Here is a 16,243-nt window from a genome sequence, read left to right as displayed (position 1 = left end):
TAAAAATAATTATTCTTCTGTGAAGAAACCAGTCAGCAGTCTGTGGATGAAACCAGAGCTGCTGGGTGACTGTGTGTTGTCTTTTTCTCTAGCTGATCATGTACTGAGTGACCCCTCTGTGGGAGAGGAATGCATGCCTGCAGTCTGAAAAAACACACACGGACATATAAACATACAGATGCAGAAGACTAACAGTGGGGACTTATGTGCGTGCATGCACGCATACACACTGACTGAAAAGTGAAATACTGATGTGGCAGCTCTTCGCTGCACACAAGGTTATCACATTGCGCCGACAGTGCTGGCTGAAGCCCAAGAATGAACCCAGTGTGAATCCAGCTGGTGGCTTCTCCTGTGTTGTATGTTGTTTACAGGACGGATCTGCTTTCAGTCGTATTTTTAGCATCTATAAAGGAGGTTCACAAAAAAACGTCACATCTGTACAAGAATTTCTGAAGCAGGCAATGAGTGTAGAAAGTAGTGATGCTCCCTGCCTTGACAAAAAGTAACTGGACGAAAAATATATCATCAAACAGCAGTAGGTTTTTTTAAAGTGATAATCTTGAAGATTTTCATTTAAATGTCTGTTAAGTCAACATCTATCGCCGATTGAGGTAACACAATGTTGATTGAGCCTATGGCCCACTAATGAAAGCCTTTGCATTTGCAGTATTACAGACTGGGCGTCTGTGGAGACATTCGTGAAAAAAATCGCAAGCCGCGCCCAGTTAGTGACGCGTTTTCCATCACCCAGCAGTGGTTGGTCTGCCAGAGAGGGTAGGCGGAGCTAAGCGGCTGCTTTTCTGGTCTCTGTAAGTGTTGTTAGTAAACAGTAATCTACTATGGCTGAACAAACAAGGAAAAGATGGATGACTACAGATACAACTTCAAAAATAAGTGAAAATCCAAAGAAAAAGAAACAAACTCGACGCTCAGATGAAGCAAACAGTCTAAAAAGGAAAGCGACCGTCAGCGAAGAAAATCAAGAGTTACAACCAGAGCCAACCGTGGACGTCACACATGCAACACTGTCTGGATATCTGAGAAGCGTGCTCCCGCAATTACCGTTTATCACCATAGGTGCCGCCAAAGAGAACAAAACCGAGATCTTCGAGATTACAACTTTAAAGTTCCTATGAAAACACAAAAGGCGTTAGCCACGTATACACCAGTATAATGACAAAGATATTCATATTGATACTTTAGAGTTTGAAATTTACTGAAAAGCATAGAAAAATGTTGATGACTCATCCGTCACTCAGGGGCATGTCAACATTTTGCATCCAATGAAACCCTTTCTCAAATTTTTATGCCCCTCCCTTATGTCACACAGGGCCTACAACCATGAGTCAGTGATATGTTTGAATCTTCACACATTCAGCTGCTGTAAACCCCACTAAATATCAGCGACAAATGCGTCTCTAGCTGCCTCATCAAAATCATGTGTTTATACTTCCCTGTGTGTTGCAGGGTGCTATGGCGTGCTGCAAGAGGAAAGAGCGCAAAGCCGTGTCAGACGAGGAGAGTTCAGAGATGGATGCCGAGCCCAGCTCCAACGAGGAGGAGGTCCCCGGATCGCTCAACATCACGGACGAAATGAAACGCATGCTCAACCAGCTGTAAGCAACACACACATACACATTCAGATACACACACACACCAGAACCACCTCCTCTCTGATTTGAAAAGACCTTAATGTACCCTGAAGTTACAGCTTACAGTTTCCTGCAGTGTTTTAATGGAGCTGCTCTGTGTGTTCCTTCATCTCCCTCTAGTGTTTATATGGAGTATTGCAACTAACATACTGAGTGCTGATTCAGCAAAAAACAGCATCTATTTATACAGAGGGTTTCATTTGCTTTGTTAAAGTCACAGTTCTCATTTGTTGGTTGCTTTCTGATGGTCTTTAAACACACAAACTTTCTCGGATTGCCTTTTTGCTCGCGCCCACCCTTAAAATATACTCTAAAGAAAGTGTACAGTCGTAGTATATATATATATATGTTGTTTTCCATAAACTCTTTCCCTTCCTTCTGTTCGTCTTCCTTGTAAGCGCATCTTCCTCCTTGCTTGTGACCTTTGCCCATCCTGGTGGCTGTTATACTTGTTCTTCCTCTCCTCCCTCTCCTCTTCTTTCCGTTCCCTGTCCTTGTCCTACACAGACATTGTTCAGATAACTCCTTTGTTGCCAGGCGCGAGACGTTCGAAATCGACGACGACTGCGACAGTCTGACGTGGGAGGAAAACGAGGAGACTCTGTTGCTGTGGGAGGACTTCACCAACTACAACATGCCGTGCGCCATCGCTGCGACGACCTGCACAAACGCCGGCCCCGGTGAGGGCAGCCCTGAGGGTGCCGATCCAGTAAGTCCTGAGTGCTTTCAGGGCTCTTTGCTCAGTGTACCGTTTTTAAACTCATACGTGTGGATCATCGCAATGTGTGCTGTGTCAGACATTGACTCATGCATGATGAATGAAGCCTCTGTCTGTGCTCTCTAAGGACTCCCAGGATGGAAGTCTTGGCAGCCTCATTGATGAGACGGAGTCACTATTTAAGACCAGAGAGCAGGAGTACCAGGAGACCATCGGCCAGATCGAGGTACGCAGACTTACAGAAACAAAGCAACTATATTAATAATGTAAACATCATCAATCATTAGCTGTGTACTAAATGCATGTAACGTACTGAGTCTAAGCAGGTGTTCTAAGCAGCAGTGAGTGTGTTCACACTGGAAAAGTGGCAAAATAAAGTAAACTCAAAGCAGACGATATACATTCTGAATTATTTTCCAACAGTAGACCCTTTTACACTGCCAGTTCAAGGCGGGAGTGTTACACCTCTGTTACATTTCATATCCTATGGAAAGCGCATGGAGGCTGACAGGTGGGGGCGAAGTCACACAAACTGGGGCGGCTTCACACCAGCGTTACATGTCCCAATGTAAAATGACAAAGGCGGCATGATGGCGGAGCTTCGTTGCGGCGCTGAGGCGGGACGGCAAAATAAAAAGGGCTAGTGTAATGCAGAAGTAATGGAAGAACCATCACAGCTCAAAAAATATTGAAGTATATTGCTAGTTTTGTATTCTTTAAACAGTGTATAATGTTGTTTAAAATGTATTACATGCTGTGTATAATAAGTATGCAGTATGAAGACTTATTCCAGGAAATACTGCAGCTTCTGATTTAGTTTTCTTAGAGACTTCACTATAGTTAACTGTAATTAAGGAAGGATAGTTTGTTATTTATTTTTTTGGCCTTTGAAGCTTTTATTGAGAGAGAGGACAGTGGGTAGTGTTGGAAACAGGAAAAGAGAGAATGGGAATGACATCCGGCAAAGGGCTGAGGATGGGAGTTGAACCCAGGGCGGCTGCATTGAACTGAACATGGAGCACCGATTTGAGTTAAACCGACGCCCTAAAGGACAGTTTTTCACAGTATTATTAGTAGTGTTTAGACATTGACTGTCACTATTGCTTTTTGGTTATTGGACTTTGATTCAAAAACAGTGGATGAAATGCTGTCATTTCTTATCTGCAATTTGGTTGAATATTTCTGTTCCTTCAACAACTTTTTACATTCTTTTTGCACCTGAAGTTTTTATGATCAAACAAGTTGTGCCAATTCAACACTGTCACATATTTTATATATATCAGCCTGGTGTTTTAGGGGAAAGTGTTATAGAACAGCTGAATAGAGACAGGAAATGTGGGGAGTAGAGAGTCCAGCAGACCTGGAGTCGAACCAGCGATCAATGCGTTGAGGACTGTAGCCTCTATATATGGGGCGCCTGCTTTACCAACTGAGCTAAACCAGCACCCCACATCCAGAGTGTTAAAGAATTTTTTCAAGAATTAGTTATATCGTATGAAAAACAAATGTCAGATGTGTAAATTCGAGACCAGTACATGAACAGAAAGTGCAGCCATCCCTGAGCAACTCTACCCTGTACTGAGAAATGTAATGCTTCAATTGACTTTATTTATCTTCTACTGATTAGATATGCACATAAATATTGGCAAAATTCATTTTAATAAATCTCTGAAGAGCCTAGCTTTTATAAAATGTCCCCTCTCCACCTCAGTCTCTAAGCATCCTCATGTTCTCCGTCTTCTAGATGGAGTTGGCCACAGCGAAGAGCGACATGAACCGCCATCTGCACGAGTACATGGAGATGTGCAGCATGAAGAGAGGCCTGGACGTGCAGATGGAGACGTGTCGACGGATGATTAAAGGCGGCAGGAACTCTCCCTCTTTCAGCTCTGCGGCCAGCAGCGACTCAGGGAACACAGACGAGATCCAGGACGAGATCTCGGACAAGGACGCAGAGGCCGAAGTCCCTGTTAGTTGATGGCTGCACAGCCCGGTTTGTCCCATCTCTTCCTGAACGCCCATCGTTGTCACCAGGGTCTTACGGTATAAAGCTCCACCCTGCTAAAGAGGTGGAACGACCTTGTTAAAGTTCTGATGGTCGTGCTCACTGTTGCAGGCCCAGATCTGGTGCTTTTATACTATTTCTGTTGTCTAAATAATGGTGGGGGCGTTGTTGCTTCACAAAGAGAAAGGGTGCAAATAGAGTCCGAGCTGTGCTCTCTTCCTCACTGCTGCCTCGCTGGATCCTCGTCCAGAGCTTCACATCATTTCAAGGGAGAAAAAAAATGTTTTCAACTTGGCTGAGAAGTGTTTTGTACAAATTCTTACCCTATTAAAGTCCTTTTTGATAAAGGAATTGAACATAGTACATATTGTGCTCCTCTACATAAAGATTACTAAATGACACACCCATCCTTTGCTTTACTTTTGAATATTTAATTTAGACGAGACGAGTCTGTGGCCCTCAGCTGGAACACTATGCTGTTTGTGTTTGCTGTCCAAATTAAAGTGCTGGGGCTTTAAGTGTCTTCTGCCAAGGAGACAAAACAAGCAGTGGAGACGGATGGTGTTGGAGTTCTGGTGGTTTCTGAGGGAACTCTGCAGAGTTGCCAAAGTTGACGGAGGAAAGGAGCACAGCCTTTTGATGCATCAGTGCACTACTGAAGTTCTATGCAATTTAGCTGGCCTTACTTTTGGACTGGCTTCCACCCTTCCTCGTTTCTCTCAAAACAAATAGCCTTTCAAGCAAAAGCAGGTGTTTTCTATGTATCATTTTGAGAACTGTTTGTGCGTTTTGAGTGTGAAATAATCCGGGGATTATGGGACGTTTGTTTAGTCGTTGACATCAACTGTAAAAACTGGAACAGTGCCCCCTCGACATGTTGTTTTATGACTGTAATCTTTAACACTTACCAGACGTGCTGCTGAAACAGGCGGCGTGATGTTCTGATTCCTTGTTTGCGTTATTGAGGAAACTGTGTTCTCATCTTAAAGACATATCATTTTAAAAGGCTGAAATCCAACAGTTTTTATGAACCAATCAAATTTAAGTTATCAAAGCCAAACATTGCCCTCTTAACGTCTTAGGCAAAACCAAAGGTCACATTTCTGTCACACAAAAAAATCGTGTTTTATTTTGGCGATTTGTTCACGTGTGGTGTATTTCCTGCTGTGCTGCAGGGGACTCTGTTCCAGACTCACTTCCTGCTTCGTCTCTTCTGAAATGGGGCTCAGAGTTTCAGATTGTACATAGAGGGCTGTAGGCATGTGATCGTACACCCCAGAGGCCTTTTCGTTCATATTAGTGTTTTCGCAACAGACGGAGATGTCTCACAGTTTTGCTTCTCAGTGCGCATGGGGACAGAAGTGACTTTTTTTAATCACCTCTTTGTATTATAACGTACGTACGGTTTGCTGGATCAAAGATTAAGTGCTACTTCTATCCTGAAGTTTAACAGAAGCAGAATGTTTTTAAAAAAACAGGCCTTTTGTTGTTTCAGCATGTTTGTGTGGAGAAAAGAAGCTATGGGTGGTTTTTAATAACGTTATTTTTTTTTTATCTTAATAGCTGCAATACAGACGCGCGCCATGTTTTTAATCTTACGTGTCGATTATAATCATTCATTTAACTGTATTTGAGGCAGAAAATATATTTTTATCTGTTTTTTAATCATTTTATGTTAACCAAAAAGTTTGTTATTGTTTCCATATTCTGCTTTTATTAATTTTGCTGGCCCGTTAAACCAATGCCACAAGTTATCACGTATTGCCCACGTCAGAAATCCATAACTAAAACTAATCGTATCACTCACAGCCTTCATATCCTGTTACGTTAGAGTTGATGTAAAACCAGCCTGATAGGTAATAAAGAGCCATTATTTTACTGGTACTGTACTTTGTAACGTCGACTTCAAACGCTTTATTTACTCATCGTACGGCTGAGACATCCGGACACAGTAGGCCTAATAACACACTGTATTTCACTCCCTCTGCACTCCGACCATCACACTAACCAGCCGACCAAAGCAAAGTGTACAGAAACATGACAAAGATGTAAATCAAGCTACGACTCCTACTAACTCTGGACGGTCTCAGTCTCATGTTTGTACTTGTACCACACGTGTTGCTCTGATTTTAATCATAATTTAAATGTATTTTCTCCCTTTTCATGTCTTGAATCCGGTCACCATCCACTCGATATACCTGTAGCCGCCCTCCTTAATGAATGTAATCTAACTGGAGGCGTCCTGTAAAGACCTTACAAGTGAAAGCTGAGCAAAAATAAATAACATGTAGCCGTTTAAATCCAGGGATATATGGTGTGCTCTTACTCATCGGAGACCTTGGTACGTTTTGCTTCAGTAAACGGGTTCTTACCTAAAGTAAACCCACAGTGTGTGACCTACGTGTATGTAAATGAGGTCCTGGTGGACGTGAGAGTGTTTCGTACTTAAAAGGGTTTTATACGATTATACGATGGTTTTTATCAGTGTAGCACTGGGAATATATTTTAACTGTGTCAACATGCAGTTTTACATGCTCATAGACGCACCCGTCTGCTGTTATACATCATTATTGTTTGTTTATTTTCATAAACATGCCAGGAGATAAAAGGTGCAGCAATACTTGTGGCCATATTTGGTAAAATCTACTGAGCTGTGTTGGTTTCTCTGTAAGTGGTTCATTTGTCCGCTTTAATTTAAGGCTTTTCTCTCTTAGATTTGAGGATTTATTATATATTTTTTTGTTTAAACTGTTGATACGATGTATTCACGTGGGTCTGGGGCAGATTGTTTAAAAAAAATATGAATGTACTCAATTGTTATCGAGGGAAATGAAATAAAATGGTGGATTGGATTAAAAAAAATAAAGTCTAATAAGCTTCTTTATTTTTATCATTTTCACTATAAATAATTTAAAGATGAGGCTTCATGTGTTTTTTTTGTCTTTGCATTGTTTTTGTAAAATGACTTTAATTTGAACAGAAACAAATAAAGATCACAATATTTGACTGGTCTTTATGTCCATTCTGATGCTTTTAATCACTTCGAGAACAGACTCAATAATTGTGCTTTATATAACAGTTAAAATCATTATCTACAGTCTATAGGGCTGCATGGTGGTGCAGTGGTTAGCGCTGTCGCCTCACGGCCTCCAACTCTTCTGTGGCCTGACAGTATACTGCTAGTTGGGTGACAAGTTACTAGTTTTTGAAGAAGACTTCATGTATTCAACGTTGATGTTTAAGCTTCTTTGTACCACAAATGTTCACACCAGGCCCACTAGTTTTCCCAATATTATTTTTTTGCATTGCATTCTTAATGCAGGGCTGCACGGTGGTTCAGATGTAGGAGGCCTTTCTGTGTGGAGTTTGCATGTTCTGCCCGTGCATGCGTGGGCTTCCTACAGGTACCCCTGCTTCCTCCCACAGTTCAAAGACATGCTCGATAGATTCATTGGTGACTCTAAAATTGCCCGCATGTGTGGGTGTGAAAGGTTGTCTGTCTCTATGTGTCAGCCCTGTGATTGACTGGCGACCAGTCCAAGGTGTGTACTTTTTTTCCAAAGAAATAAACTGAAAAATTGCAACTACATTAGGGCTCATCAAATGTATAGAATGTTAATGTAACTGTAGGATTACCCAATCAGTGGATACAAGGACTGTCCTTACGAAGCCGATGACAACGTGTTTGAAAGCAGGTGCGCGCTGCGGACGTAGGTGAGAACAGCGGACGAGCAGCGGAGGAGCAGCCCCAACTACTCATCGAACAAAGTATCCAGAGCCGAATAGAGTCGCGTCAGTGGAGGTCCAACATGCTCCATGAACCGCCATTGCGATGTGGCAACTCTCTCTCTCTCTACAGCTCTGAAAGTACCATCACTCACTCAGTCAGTGACATACAGACCCGTGTGTAGGGCTGACTCCGGCGGTCAGCCAATAAGAAGATATATATCATTATTAAAGGCAGCTGTTTTTAAATGGTATTTAAGTATTTATTAAGCAATGTGGGACAACAAACATACAAAAACATTTTAAAAAGCACATAATATAATACAGTATTCTCATGCTAAAACACATTAAAATATTCTGTCCCCAAACAACGGAGGTGTGATCACATAAACCTGGTTTGCCTTTATTTCTAACGTGTCTGATTTTTTCTCATCAGTTACTCAGGACAAGCTGCGATACAAGAGAGGTTTCATGTTGAACAAATTGGGGACAGAAACAGAGAAACTGATAAACTCTGCTAACGAGCGCGCTAAAACAAATTAGCTCAGTGATATAATAGATGTGTTTCCTCCTAATGCCCGGTTCTCCTCTTATCTTCCCTCATTTACTCTGTCTCTCCTTTTCACCCCTCTACCTCAAGGAACACGACTCTTTTTGCCAGGTACTCCTCACCATATTTTTCCTGCAGCTGCTGTCGGACCACCGGATTAGCTGAGAGAAGAAGAGTGTCATCGCGGCGATCCCAAAACGGTCCTGAAATGCAGCCCGGATTCAGAAGCAGATCCAGAGCAGCAGAGAAGTCTCCGCTGGTCTTTAACAGAGCTTTGGTTACACTTACTAAATCCTGGGAATAAACAGAGAAGAGAGGTTAGAAATAAACTAAAACAAACGAACATGCTGCTGCTCCTTAGGATGCTGTCTACCTATAACAAAAAGGTCTAAATCGCACTGCAGTCTCACCTGGTTCGTCTGGCTCATGAGCTCTGTGATTCGCTGCTTGTCCTCTTCCAGCTGAACCTGCGTCAGTGAAAAAGCGGCGTCTTTGCTCCCTGTTGGCTGCGGGCTGCTTGGAGATTCTGTATCGTCACCAACAAGAGACTGAGAGTCTTCCTCCTGAGACTCATGGTCGAATATGAACAGGTGAGGCTTGCAGGTTTCTTCGACGGCCCGCGCGGCTGCCGGCTCAGCTGCTGCAGGCTGAGGGTCCACAGTCTCCGGCAGGCAGTCGCTTGTGGAGGCCCGGTTCTCCGGCGCGACCTCCTGGAGGCTGGGCCCAGGTTCAGGGTCGGACTCTGTGGACGCAGCGTCCGCAGCCGTGTCTGAAGAGGGGTCTGTGGATGTGGGTTGTGTTGACTGTTTTTCAGTTTGGTCCTGGAGATCTGGAGCTTCATCCCCATCAGACTGAGAGGCAGGAACACAACAGCTTAAATAATTAAAGGACAACTTCAAACTTTTCCATGTGAAAATAATGTGGCTCTGTCTTTGTGATCAACTCCCTTATGAGGTAACATCTGTGAAGAGACACACTTTTATCTTAAGTGATGGAGCTTTTTCTGAATGTACTTGCAAAATCCTTAATAATCTATGTATGGATAATTAACCAAATGACACAGGTGATGTGGAATGATTTGTGAGAAAACTGTAGGAAAGTTTCACTCATCATCAAACATAGCAAACCGTATTTTGACCATCCATCCATGCATCCATTATCTATACCACCTATCCCGTTCAGGGTTGCGGGGGGGGAATGGAGCCTATCCCAGCTGTCATTGGGTGAGAGGCGGGGTAGACCCTGGACTGATTGCCAGTCATTTACAGGGCTGACACACAGAGACAGACAACCTTTAGAGTCACCAATGAACCGAGCATGTGTTTAGACTGTGGGAGGAAGCTGTAATACCCAGGGGGGACCCACGCATGCAGGGGGAGAACATACAAACTCCACACAGAAAGGCCCCCTACATCCGACCCAGGATTTGAACCAGGAACCTTCTAGCAGTGAGGCGAGGGCACTTACCACTGCACCGCCATGCAGTCCTTATTTTGGCCATTTCAATGGGGCTAATATGATTCAAAGGATCTGCTTTCATGGATATTATAATAATACTACATTCATGAAGATTGATGGACTCACTTGGGAGATGAATGGAGGAGTAAACACGACTAAATCAAACAGGCATGTCAGATGCTTCCTCATTCAATCAACTTAACTGCCACCATTACTTCCTGCCTCCTTTTATGGACAACATAAAAGACTATTGTGATGTTGTTTTTTTCTTTTAGGCGCCGTCTCTTTTGCATTAACCCATACACTTTCTATTCTCACTTATATTTGAGTTGTTTTATGTATTATTTGTATTGTACCTTCAGATTTAATAAAGTGTTATCTTATCTTATTCAGACTTATGATTTGTTACTGTATGTGTCTTCTTTTCTGTCTATGGTTGGACTATGCATTTAAATGTTACGCTGCCTTTCTTCTTCTTACGTGCTGCAGTGCTGCGTGTGTCGTGGTGTTTCCTCCCTCTCCTGTGTGCTCTCCAGGTGCTGCTCTTCCGATCAACCAATCAAGGCCAGAGTTTAAAGAGCAGGAGAGAGGAGGCCAGTGGGGCATTGGGCTGCGTGTGTGTCTGACGTCAACCTGCACTGGTGCTAACTCCTTTCATGGACGGAGGGTGTTTTCTTGGAGTGTTTCTTTAGTGTTACTTGTCTTACCTCACTGCTGTCTTCAAACTCTTTTGTAGCTGCCATGAGAATCCCCAACTCCCTCTTTTCTTTCTTCTTCTCTCCTCTCGGTGGCGTTGGACTGCATCCTGTTTCTGCAAAACAAACAAAAGTCAACAAACTCAGCTGTGGAGAAGCTTTCATAGATACTGAAATGCTGTGTATGTGCTTGATGTGCCCCTCAGGTAGATGTATAATGTACCTGCTGCTTGTGTTGACTCACAGACTGCAGCAGGCCCACTCTCCTCCTGGAGAACCTCTGGCTCTGCTGCAGCACTCTTTCCTCTCACTCTTTTAGGAGGCGGCTGGTCTGTCGTGTCTTTCGGAGGAGCAGACTTAACTGCAGGTTTAGTTTTCCTCAGGGGCTTGGGAGATGATGATACAGAAGATGATGATCGGAGTTTTTTGCCGTAAGGTTCAGGCCCCGGTGACTCCTCGAGCTGAAGCTGCCTGCGTGTTATTCGGCGCAGCGGTAGCTCCGGCTCGGGGGAGGCCTTCTGCTTCTCTTTCAACTTTTTCTTAGAGGAGGCGTTGTGCAGGGACTCGGTGTGAGCTGCAGGAGAGTCCTGTGGCACACTCTCTTTTGGTGTGGAGATGGTTTTTTGTGGTTCTAGTGCTTCTGGTTCCATGCTCTCCGTTAGGTAGAGATGGAAGTCTGTCTGAGAGTCCAAACAAGCTCCCTCAAGCTGGGGGGAGTTGGATGTTTCAGCTTTTACAGTCTCTGCTGGTGGGCTTTCAGCTGGTTGTTCATCTTGCTGCGGGCTCACATGTTGCACCTCTTCTCCATCGACAGAGATCAACGTTTGAGCTTCTGCTATTTCTGGTTTGGCACTTTCAGCAAGTACAGACTGGGAATCTATCTGTGGAGACAACACATCTGTTCTGTTCAGTTTGGCTGCTTTGAAGAACTTTAAACAGTGTATATTTTAGCTGTGGTGTACCTGTGTCAGGTCTGACTCTGCTGAAGTTGTCGTCGGAGGAGGAGGAGCAGCATCTTCTGCACTGGAGGGCTTTTCAACATCTGTCTCCTGATCTTCTTCCACCTGAAGGCAAACAGATAAGAAACATCATCTGTAACATCTATTAAACATGCGAGTATGAAACGTCTGGAGCGATTCCATCTACTTCAAAAGAAAGTATGTGAATGAGGTCTATTGCAGTATGCTGAAAATGTTTCCTGACTGTGCTGTATCCTGATGTAATTACAAAAACAGTGTGTACAATTGATTTTTGTTGTGTAAATTGGCGCCACCCAGTGGTTGTATCAATAAATCCTCTGTTATAACTGTTTTATTTTGAAGGCCTCTAAGGGTGTGATTAGTTAGGACAAAATGTTTTATTTCTTCATTACAAGTTTACAGCAAAGAGGAAGTGATTTTGAATTTCAAAGTAAAAGTAGGTTTCTTTTTGTGGGCCAGTAAAACATGGCATGATCTTACAATATTAATAACAACAAGACAACCTGAAACAGCTGCTGAAGATGGAAATGAATGTTTCATAACAGGAAGTGCTAATAACGTCATTGTTTCTCTTGTATTTGTTGGTCGTATTGATTTACAGCTTCCTGTGAGAGCTGCATAGTTTTAAAGGCGTCTCATTTCACACATACTTTTTAAATACATGCAGTAGAGTATAACATAAAAAAATTGCTTTCCATTTTTCGTAATACAACAATCCACAAAAAGTAGCGACCAAAGTCAAAATTAACAGTTATATTAGACTGTACGTGAAACCTGTATGTCTTATGTCAGTATGAAGGACGTGATACAGAACACCTTGCCGGTAAATTACCTTGGTCTCTCCCTCTGCTGCCTCGGCGTCCACCTCCGCTGTGTCCTCCTCCGCTGTGTCCTCCTCTGCTATCTCTGACTCTTTCTTTGATAGCTGAGCTTTGTAACGGGATTTCATCGACTGCCAGGGGTGACAGGTCACTCTCTGCTTCTCCATCTCCTGCCAGAGCCGGTTTCCCCCGACCTCCGCCTTGTGCTTGCCGACATAACTCAGAATGGCAGCATCCTCTTCAGATGTGTACGCAACCCTGCCTATTTATAATGAAAAAAATGAGTTTATTTTATCAATACAAATAACATAAAATTCCAGATTGATAATAAATAATACAGTTAATAAAAAACAGAGCATACTTTTCATCTAACATGATTCCACTAGCAAAATCAATGATGCAGCTTAATGTGAGAAACTGTGGTTGTGCTCATTACAAAAAGGACTCTGTGTGTAAATCATACCAGAGGCCTCTCTGTTGGGTCTGGGAGACTGTTTCTGAGCCGCTTCAGGATTTAACCTGTAGTCCTCCAAGTTCAGCTGTTCGTCCTTCTCAATACAGTCGTGGATGTACTTGGTGGACACGTACCTGAGGAGGAAACAGACAGCAGCTTCAATGCCTGACAGCTTTCTGTGCTGCAACATGTGTATTAAAAGGTGGCACTGAAACTTAGTATAGTAAGCTATGTTAACATTTCTAACATTTTAAAAACAATTGTTGCAAACATTCAGTGATACAGCTAAAATAATGTTAGCGATGTTTAACCTGACAAAGGGTAATACTAGGTTTGCATAATTTGATTAAAATAACCATGAATTATATACAATATTAGGTTTAAAAATAGGACGGCAACAAAATGTAATTCTTTAAACATGCATTTGTTTTCAATAAACCTTACTGGCAGTATACACCAGCTATTTTATGTGCTGTAATAGTGTGATAGATGTAGATTACAAATGTCCCTCATGTTTACATCAGCACATACGTAGGATGCGTTAGGCTGCGGGAACCTTTTTACTGTTATGTCATAAAAGGCTGTATATGTGCAAGACAGTGAAGCATTTAAAGTAAGTGCTACATTAAGTCTGCTCAGAAAAATTTTAAAATATGAACAATAATTCCAAACACGAACATTACAGAAATAGTTTATTTTCCTTTAATTTAATAAAAACATAATAACAATACAATTAAGACATAAACACTTTGTAATCCCAGCTCAGCACCTGACCTACCAGTGAGCAGTAGCTTCAGTCATCGAGCTTCTCTCCTCCGGGTCGATCAGCAGGATCGCGCCAGGCTGCTGGACCTTACACAGCATCCCTCCTCCAGCTGTGATGAGCGGCTGGAGCTCACGTTTAACAGGACCCGGACGCAGGAAGAAAGACATGGGTTCACCGTCCACAGACATGAACAGAACCGGGGAGATGTTGGATTTGGCCACATCCTGCTGTTTGGACGGCATGGTCAGAGAGTTTTACCTGGTGGAAGAGAGGAAATAAGACGTGTTAAATATCAAAGGCCATATTCTGTTACCATCAGGCCCTGTACACAAGCAATACCAAGCTTACACACTGTATCATAATGCTTTAAAAGGACGAAGCAATGCTGTGTTTTAGTGTTTTCTTATGTAGGCTAACTTAATTTCTTTGGGGCTCTCTTGGTTAGATCAAGGTTGAATTCAATAAAAGAAAATAACTGTTTCACTACTTGATAAGTGGATCCATAGCAAATAAATCCACTTATAGTTTGACAATCCAGCAGATAGTCAAAGCCCAGTGTTACAGTAGATTTGTAGTTTACCTGCTGAATTATGGCAAATGAATAACCCAGTGACAGAAGTTAACGAACCAAGAGACACTGCCATCAGTAGCAAGAGCCTTATAATGATATTAATCGATCTGAAGAGACGCTGAGGTAGTAACTTTCCTCAGACACTTTCCCTAGCAAGCACAGATGAATAACAGGGTAAATGCGTCTGTAATAATGAATCTTGAATCTTGTTCGTTTTGGCCAAAGTATGCATGGTTAGCATGATTTGCTTTAATGTAGCCCGTTTAAAAAAAACATATTTTGGAGAGAGCTATTTCTGATTTTATAGTCACATAAAAACAACGCTTTGATAAATAATTTCATCTAAATCTTACCATATAGTATGTTTACCTCCTTGGTGAACTTTCCCGCCGCGTAAAAAAACCCCAAAACAAATTCTACTTCCGGGTTCTTCTTCTTTTGTAATTTTGTGGTAATTGGCAAACCGCTTTTTGGTGCAATATCGCCACCTTGTGGGAAGGAGTGTGGTTCAGAATGGTCACTACAATATTCACTGAAACTAAAATAAGATAAGCTTTATTGATTCCCCACAGGGGAAATTTACTCGTTACAGCAGCTCACATAACAGGGAAATTAAATAAAATACTCAAGTAATAAAAAAGACAAAAATTTGGTGGCAATAAAAAGATCAAAACAAATATGACAATATAAATAATAACAGTAACAAAATAATTTTTAAAAACTATTCACACGATGTACACATTTTTCCTTGTCAAACGTTATGCAGGGGTTTATTTTTTTAAACAGAAAATAGTACCGTCATTTATTAAAATCAAAACACACATGGTGTGTAGTATTATGATTAAAACCAGAATAAATGGGATGGAGCTGCCGTAACTGGCTGCCACTCAAGTTGCCTGTGTTTTCTAAAAACCTAAAAGTAGCCCTGTATCCTACAACTCTGCACATCTCTATAACACCTAGTGTCATGTAGTTCCTTTGTAATTTGATTTACTATTTCCTCAATGCTCACATCTACCAGTAGCATATCTATTCATACTGTGTAATGTAGGCCTTCTGTTCAGATCGGTTTGTTCAGGCCTCATCCTTGATATAATTTAAATTGAGGCAGTTACAATGTCGGATGACTAAACTGTTTTAAATAATCTGTCAGATTAAGTCCCACACATTGGCAATAAAGGCGCTTAACACCAATCCTAAATTATTAAATTACAAGTTCAGAGTTCAACATGTAGCTCGGTATGGGAGCACAAAAACAAAAGAATTGGGTGACGTTTTCCAGGCAGTGTAAATGATGTACACAGTCAGGACCACACACAGTCTGAGTACTGTTGATCTTATCTGCACAGAACCGTACACTGACTTTAGAACAAACAACACATCTGAGCTGTGGTTTTCCTCCAGCAGAGAAAAATGTTTTCTGAAATCAAACACAAACACTGACAGTCCAGAGGGAGACATTATTCTGCTGAGTTGATTGTCCCCCTGAGACAGGTGCATGTTTAACGGGATGATGGGTAACTGCTGCTTTTCTTTCAGCACCTCATTAGGAATACTAGCAGACAATTTAACATGATGTGCCTAATTAAAAGCTGAATTATTTAATGTCAAAAAGAGTTTCAAATGAATGTGTTAGGAGATTTTGTTGTGAGAACCTGCTCACCGGAATCCCCAGCGTCTTAGAGGAAACAAACGCCATTTCCCCCCTAATTTCACAACATCTATGAAGGAGGAGACGTTTCTCATGGAAGATCTCATGACTTAAATCAGTTGATAAACAGGGACAATGGTTGGATATGGCCATTTCCTCAAGTGTGGTCGTCCCTTTGCAAAAGGCCTATATG

The 16,243-nt window shown here is 42.1% G+C and overlaps 2 protein-coding genes across 2 annotated transcripts in view; one reads left to right on the top strand and one right to left on the bottom strand.

Moving 5' to 3' along the window:
* The window catches only part of iffo2b (intermediate filament family orphan 2b), a 33,903-nt gene extending 26,610 nt beyond the window's left edge, over window positions 1–7,293 (top strand). The window contains exons 5-8 of the mRNA XM_069677771.1: window positions 1,471–1,619; window positions 2,193–2,364; window positions 2,501–2,599; window positions 4,118–7,293. Of these exons, the coding sequence (XP_069533872.1) occupies window positions 1,471–1,619; window positions 2,193–2,364; window positions 2,501–2,599; window positions 4,118–4,351 (654 nt within the window). The 3' untranslated portion in view covers window positions 4,352–7,293. The remainder of the gene's footprint in view (window positions 1–1,470; window positions 1,620–2,192; window positions 2,365–2,500; window positions 2,600–4,117) is intronic.
* A 1,066-nt stretch (window positions 7,294–8,359) lies between these two features.
* terf2ip (telomeric repeat binding factor 2, interacting protein) lies at window positions 8,360–14,786 on the bottom strand. The gene is made up of 9 exons (XM_069678655.1): window positions 14,753–14,786; window positions 13,841–14,086; window positions 13,072–13,196; window positions 12,620–12,870; window positions 11,770–11,871; window positions 11,031–11,688; window positions 10,820–10,923; window positions 9,065–9,505; window positions 8,360–8,948 (listed from the first exon to the last, which is right to left on the bottom strand). Exons 2-9 carry the CDS (start codon window positions 14,068–14,070, stop codon window positions 8,727–8,729), a joined length of 2,133 nt encoding a protein of 710 aa, XP_069534756.1. The 5' UTR covers window positions 14,071–14,086; window positions 14,753–14,786; the 3' UTR covers window positions 8,360–8,726.
* Window positions 14,787–16,243: the final 1,457 nt, after the last annotated feature.

This window comes from Semicossyphus pulcher, unplaced genomic scaffold (genome assembly GCF_022749685.1).
Source record: "Semicossyphus pulcher isolate SPU_LCO1_2020_fin unplaced genomic scaffold, fSemPul1.0.p SCAF_3, whole genome shotgun sequence".
NCBI classification, from domain to species: Eukaryota; Metazoa; Chordata; class Actinopteri; order Labriformes; family Labridae; genus Semicossyphus; species Semicossyphus pulcher.
This window is presented reverse-complemented; position numbering and strand designations above follow the sequence as displayed.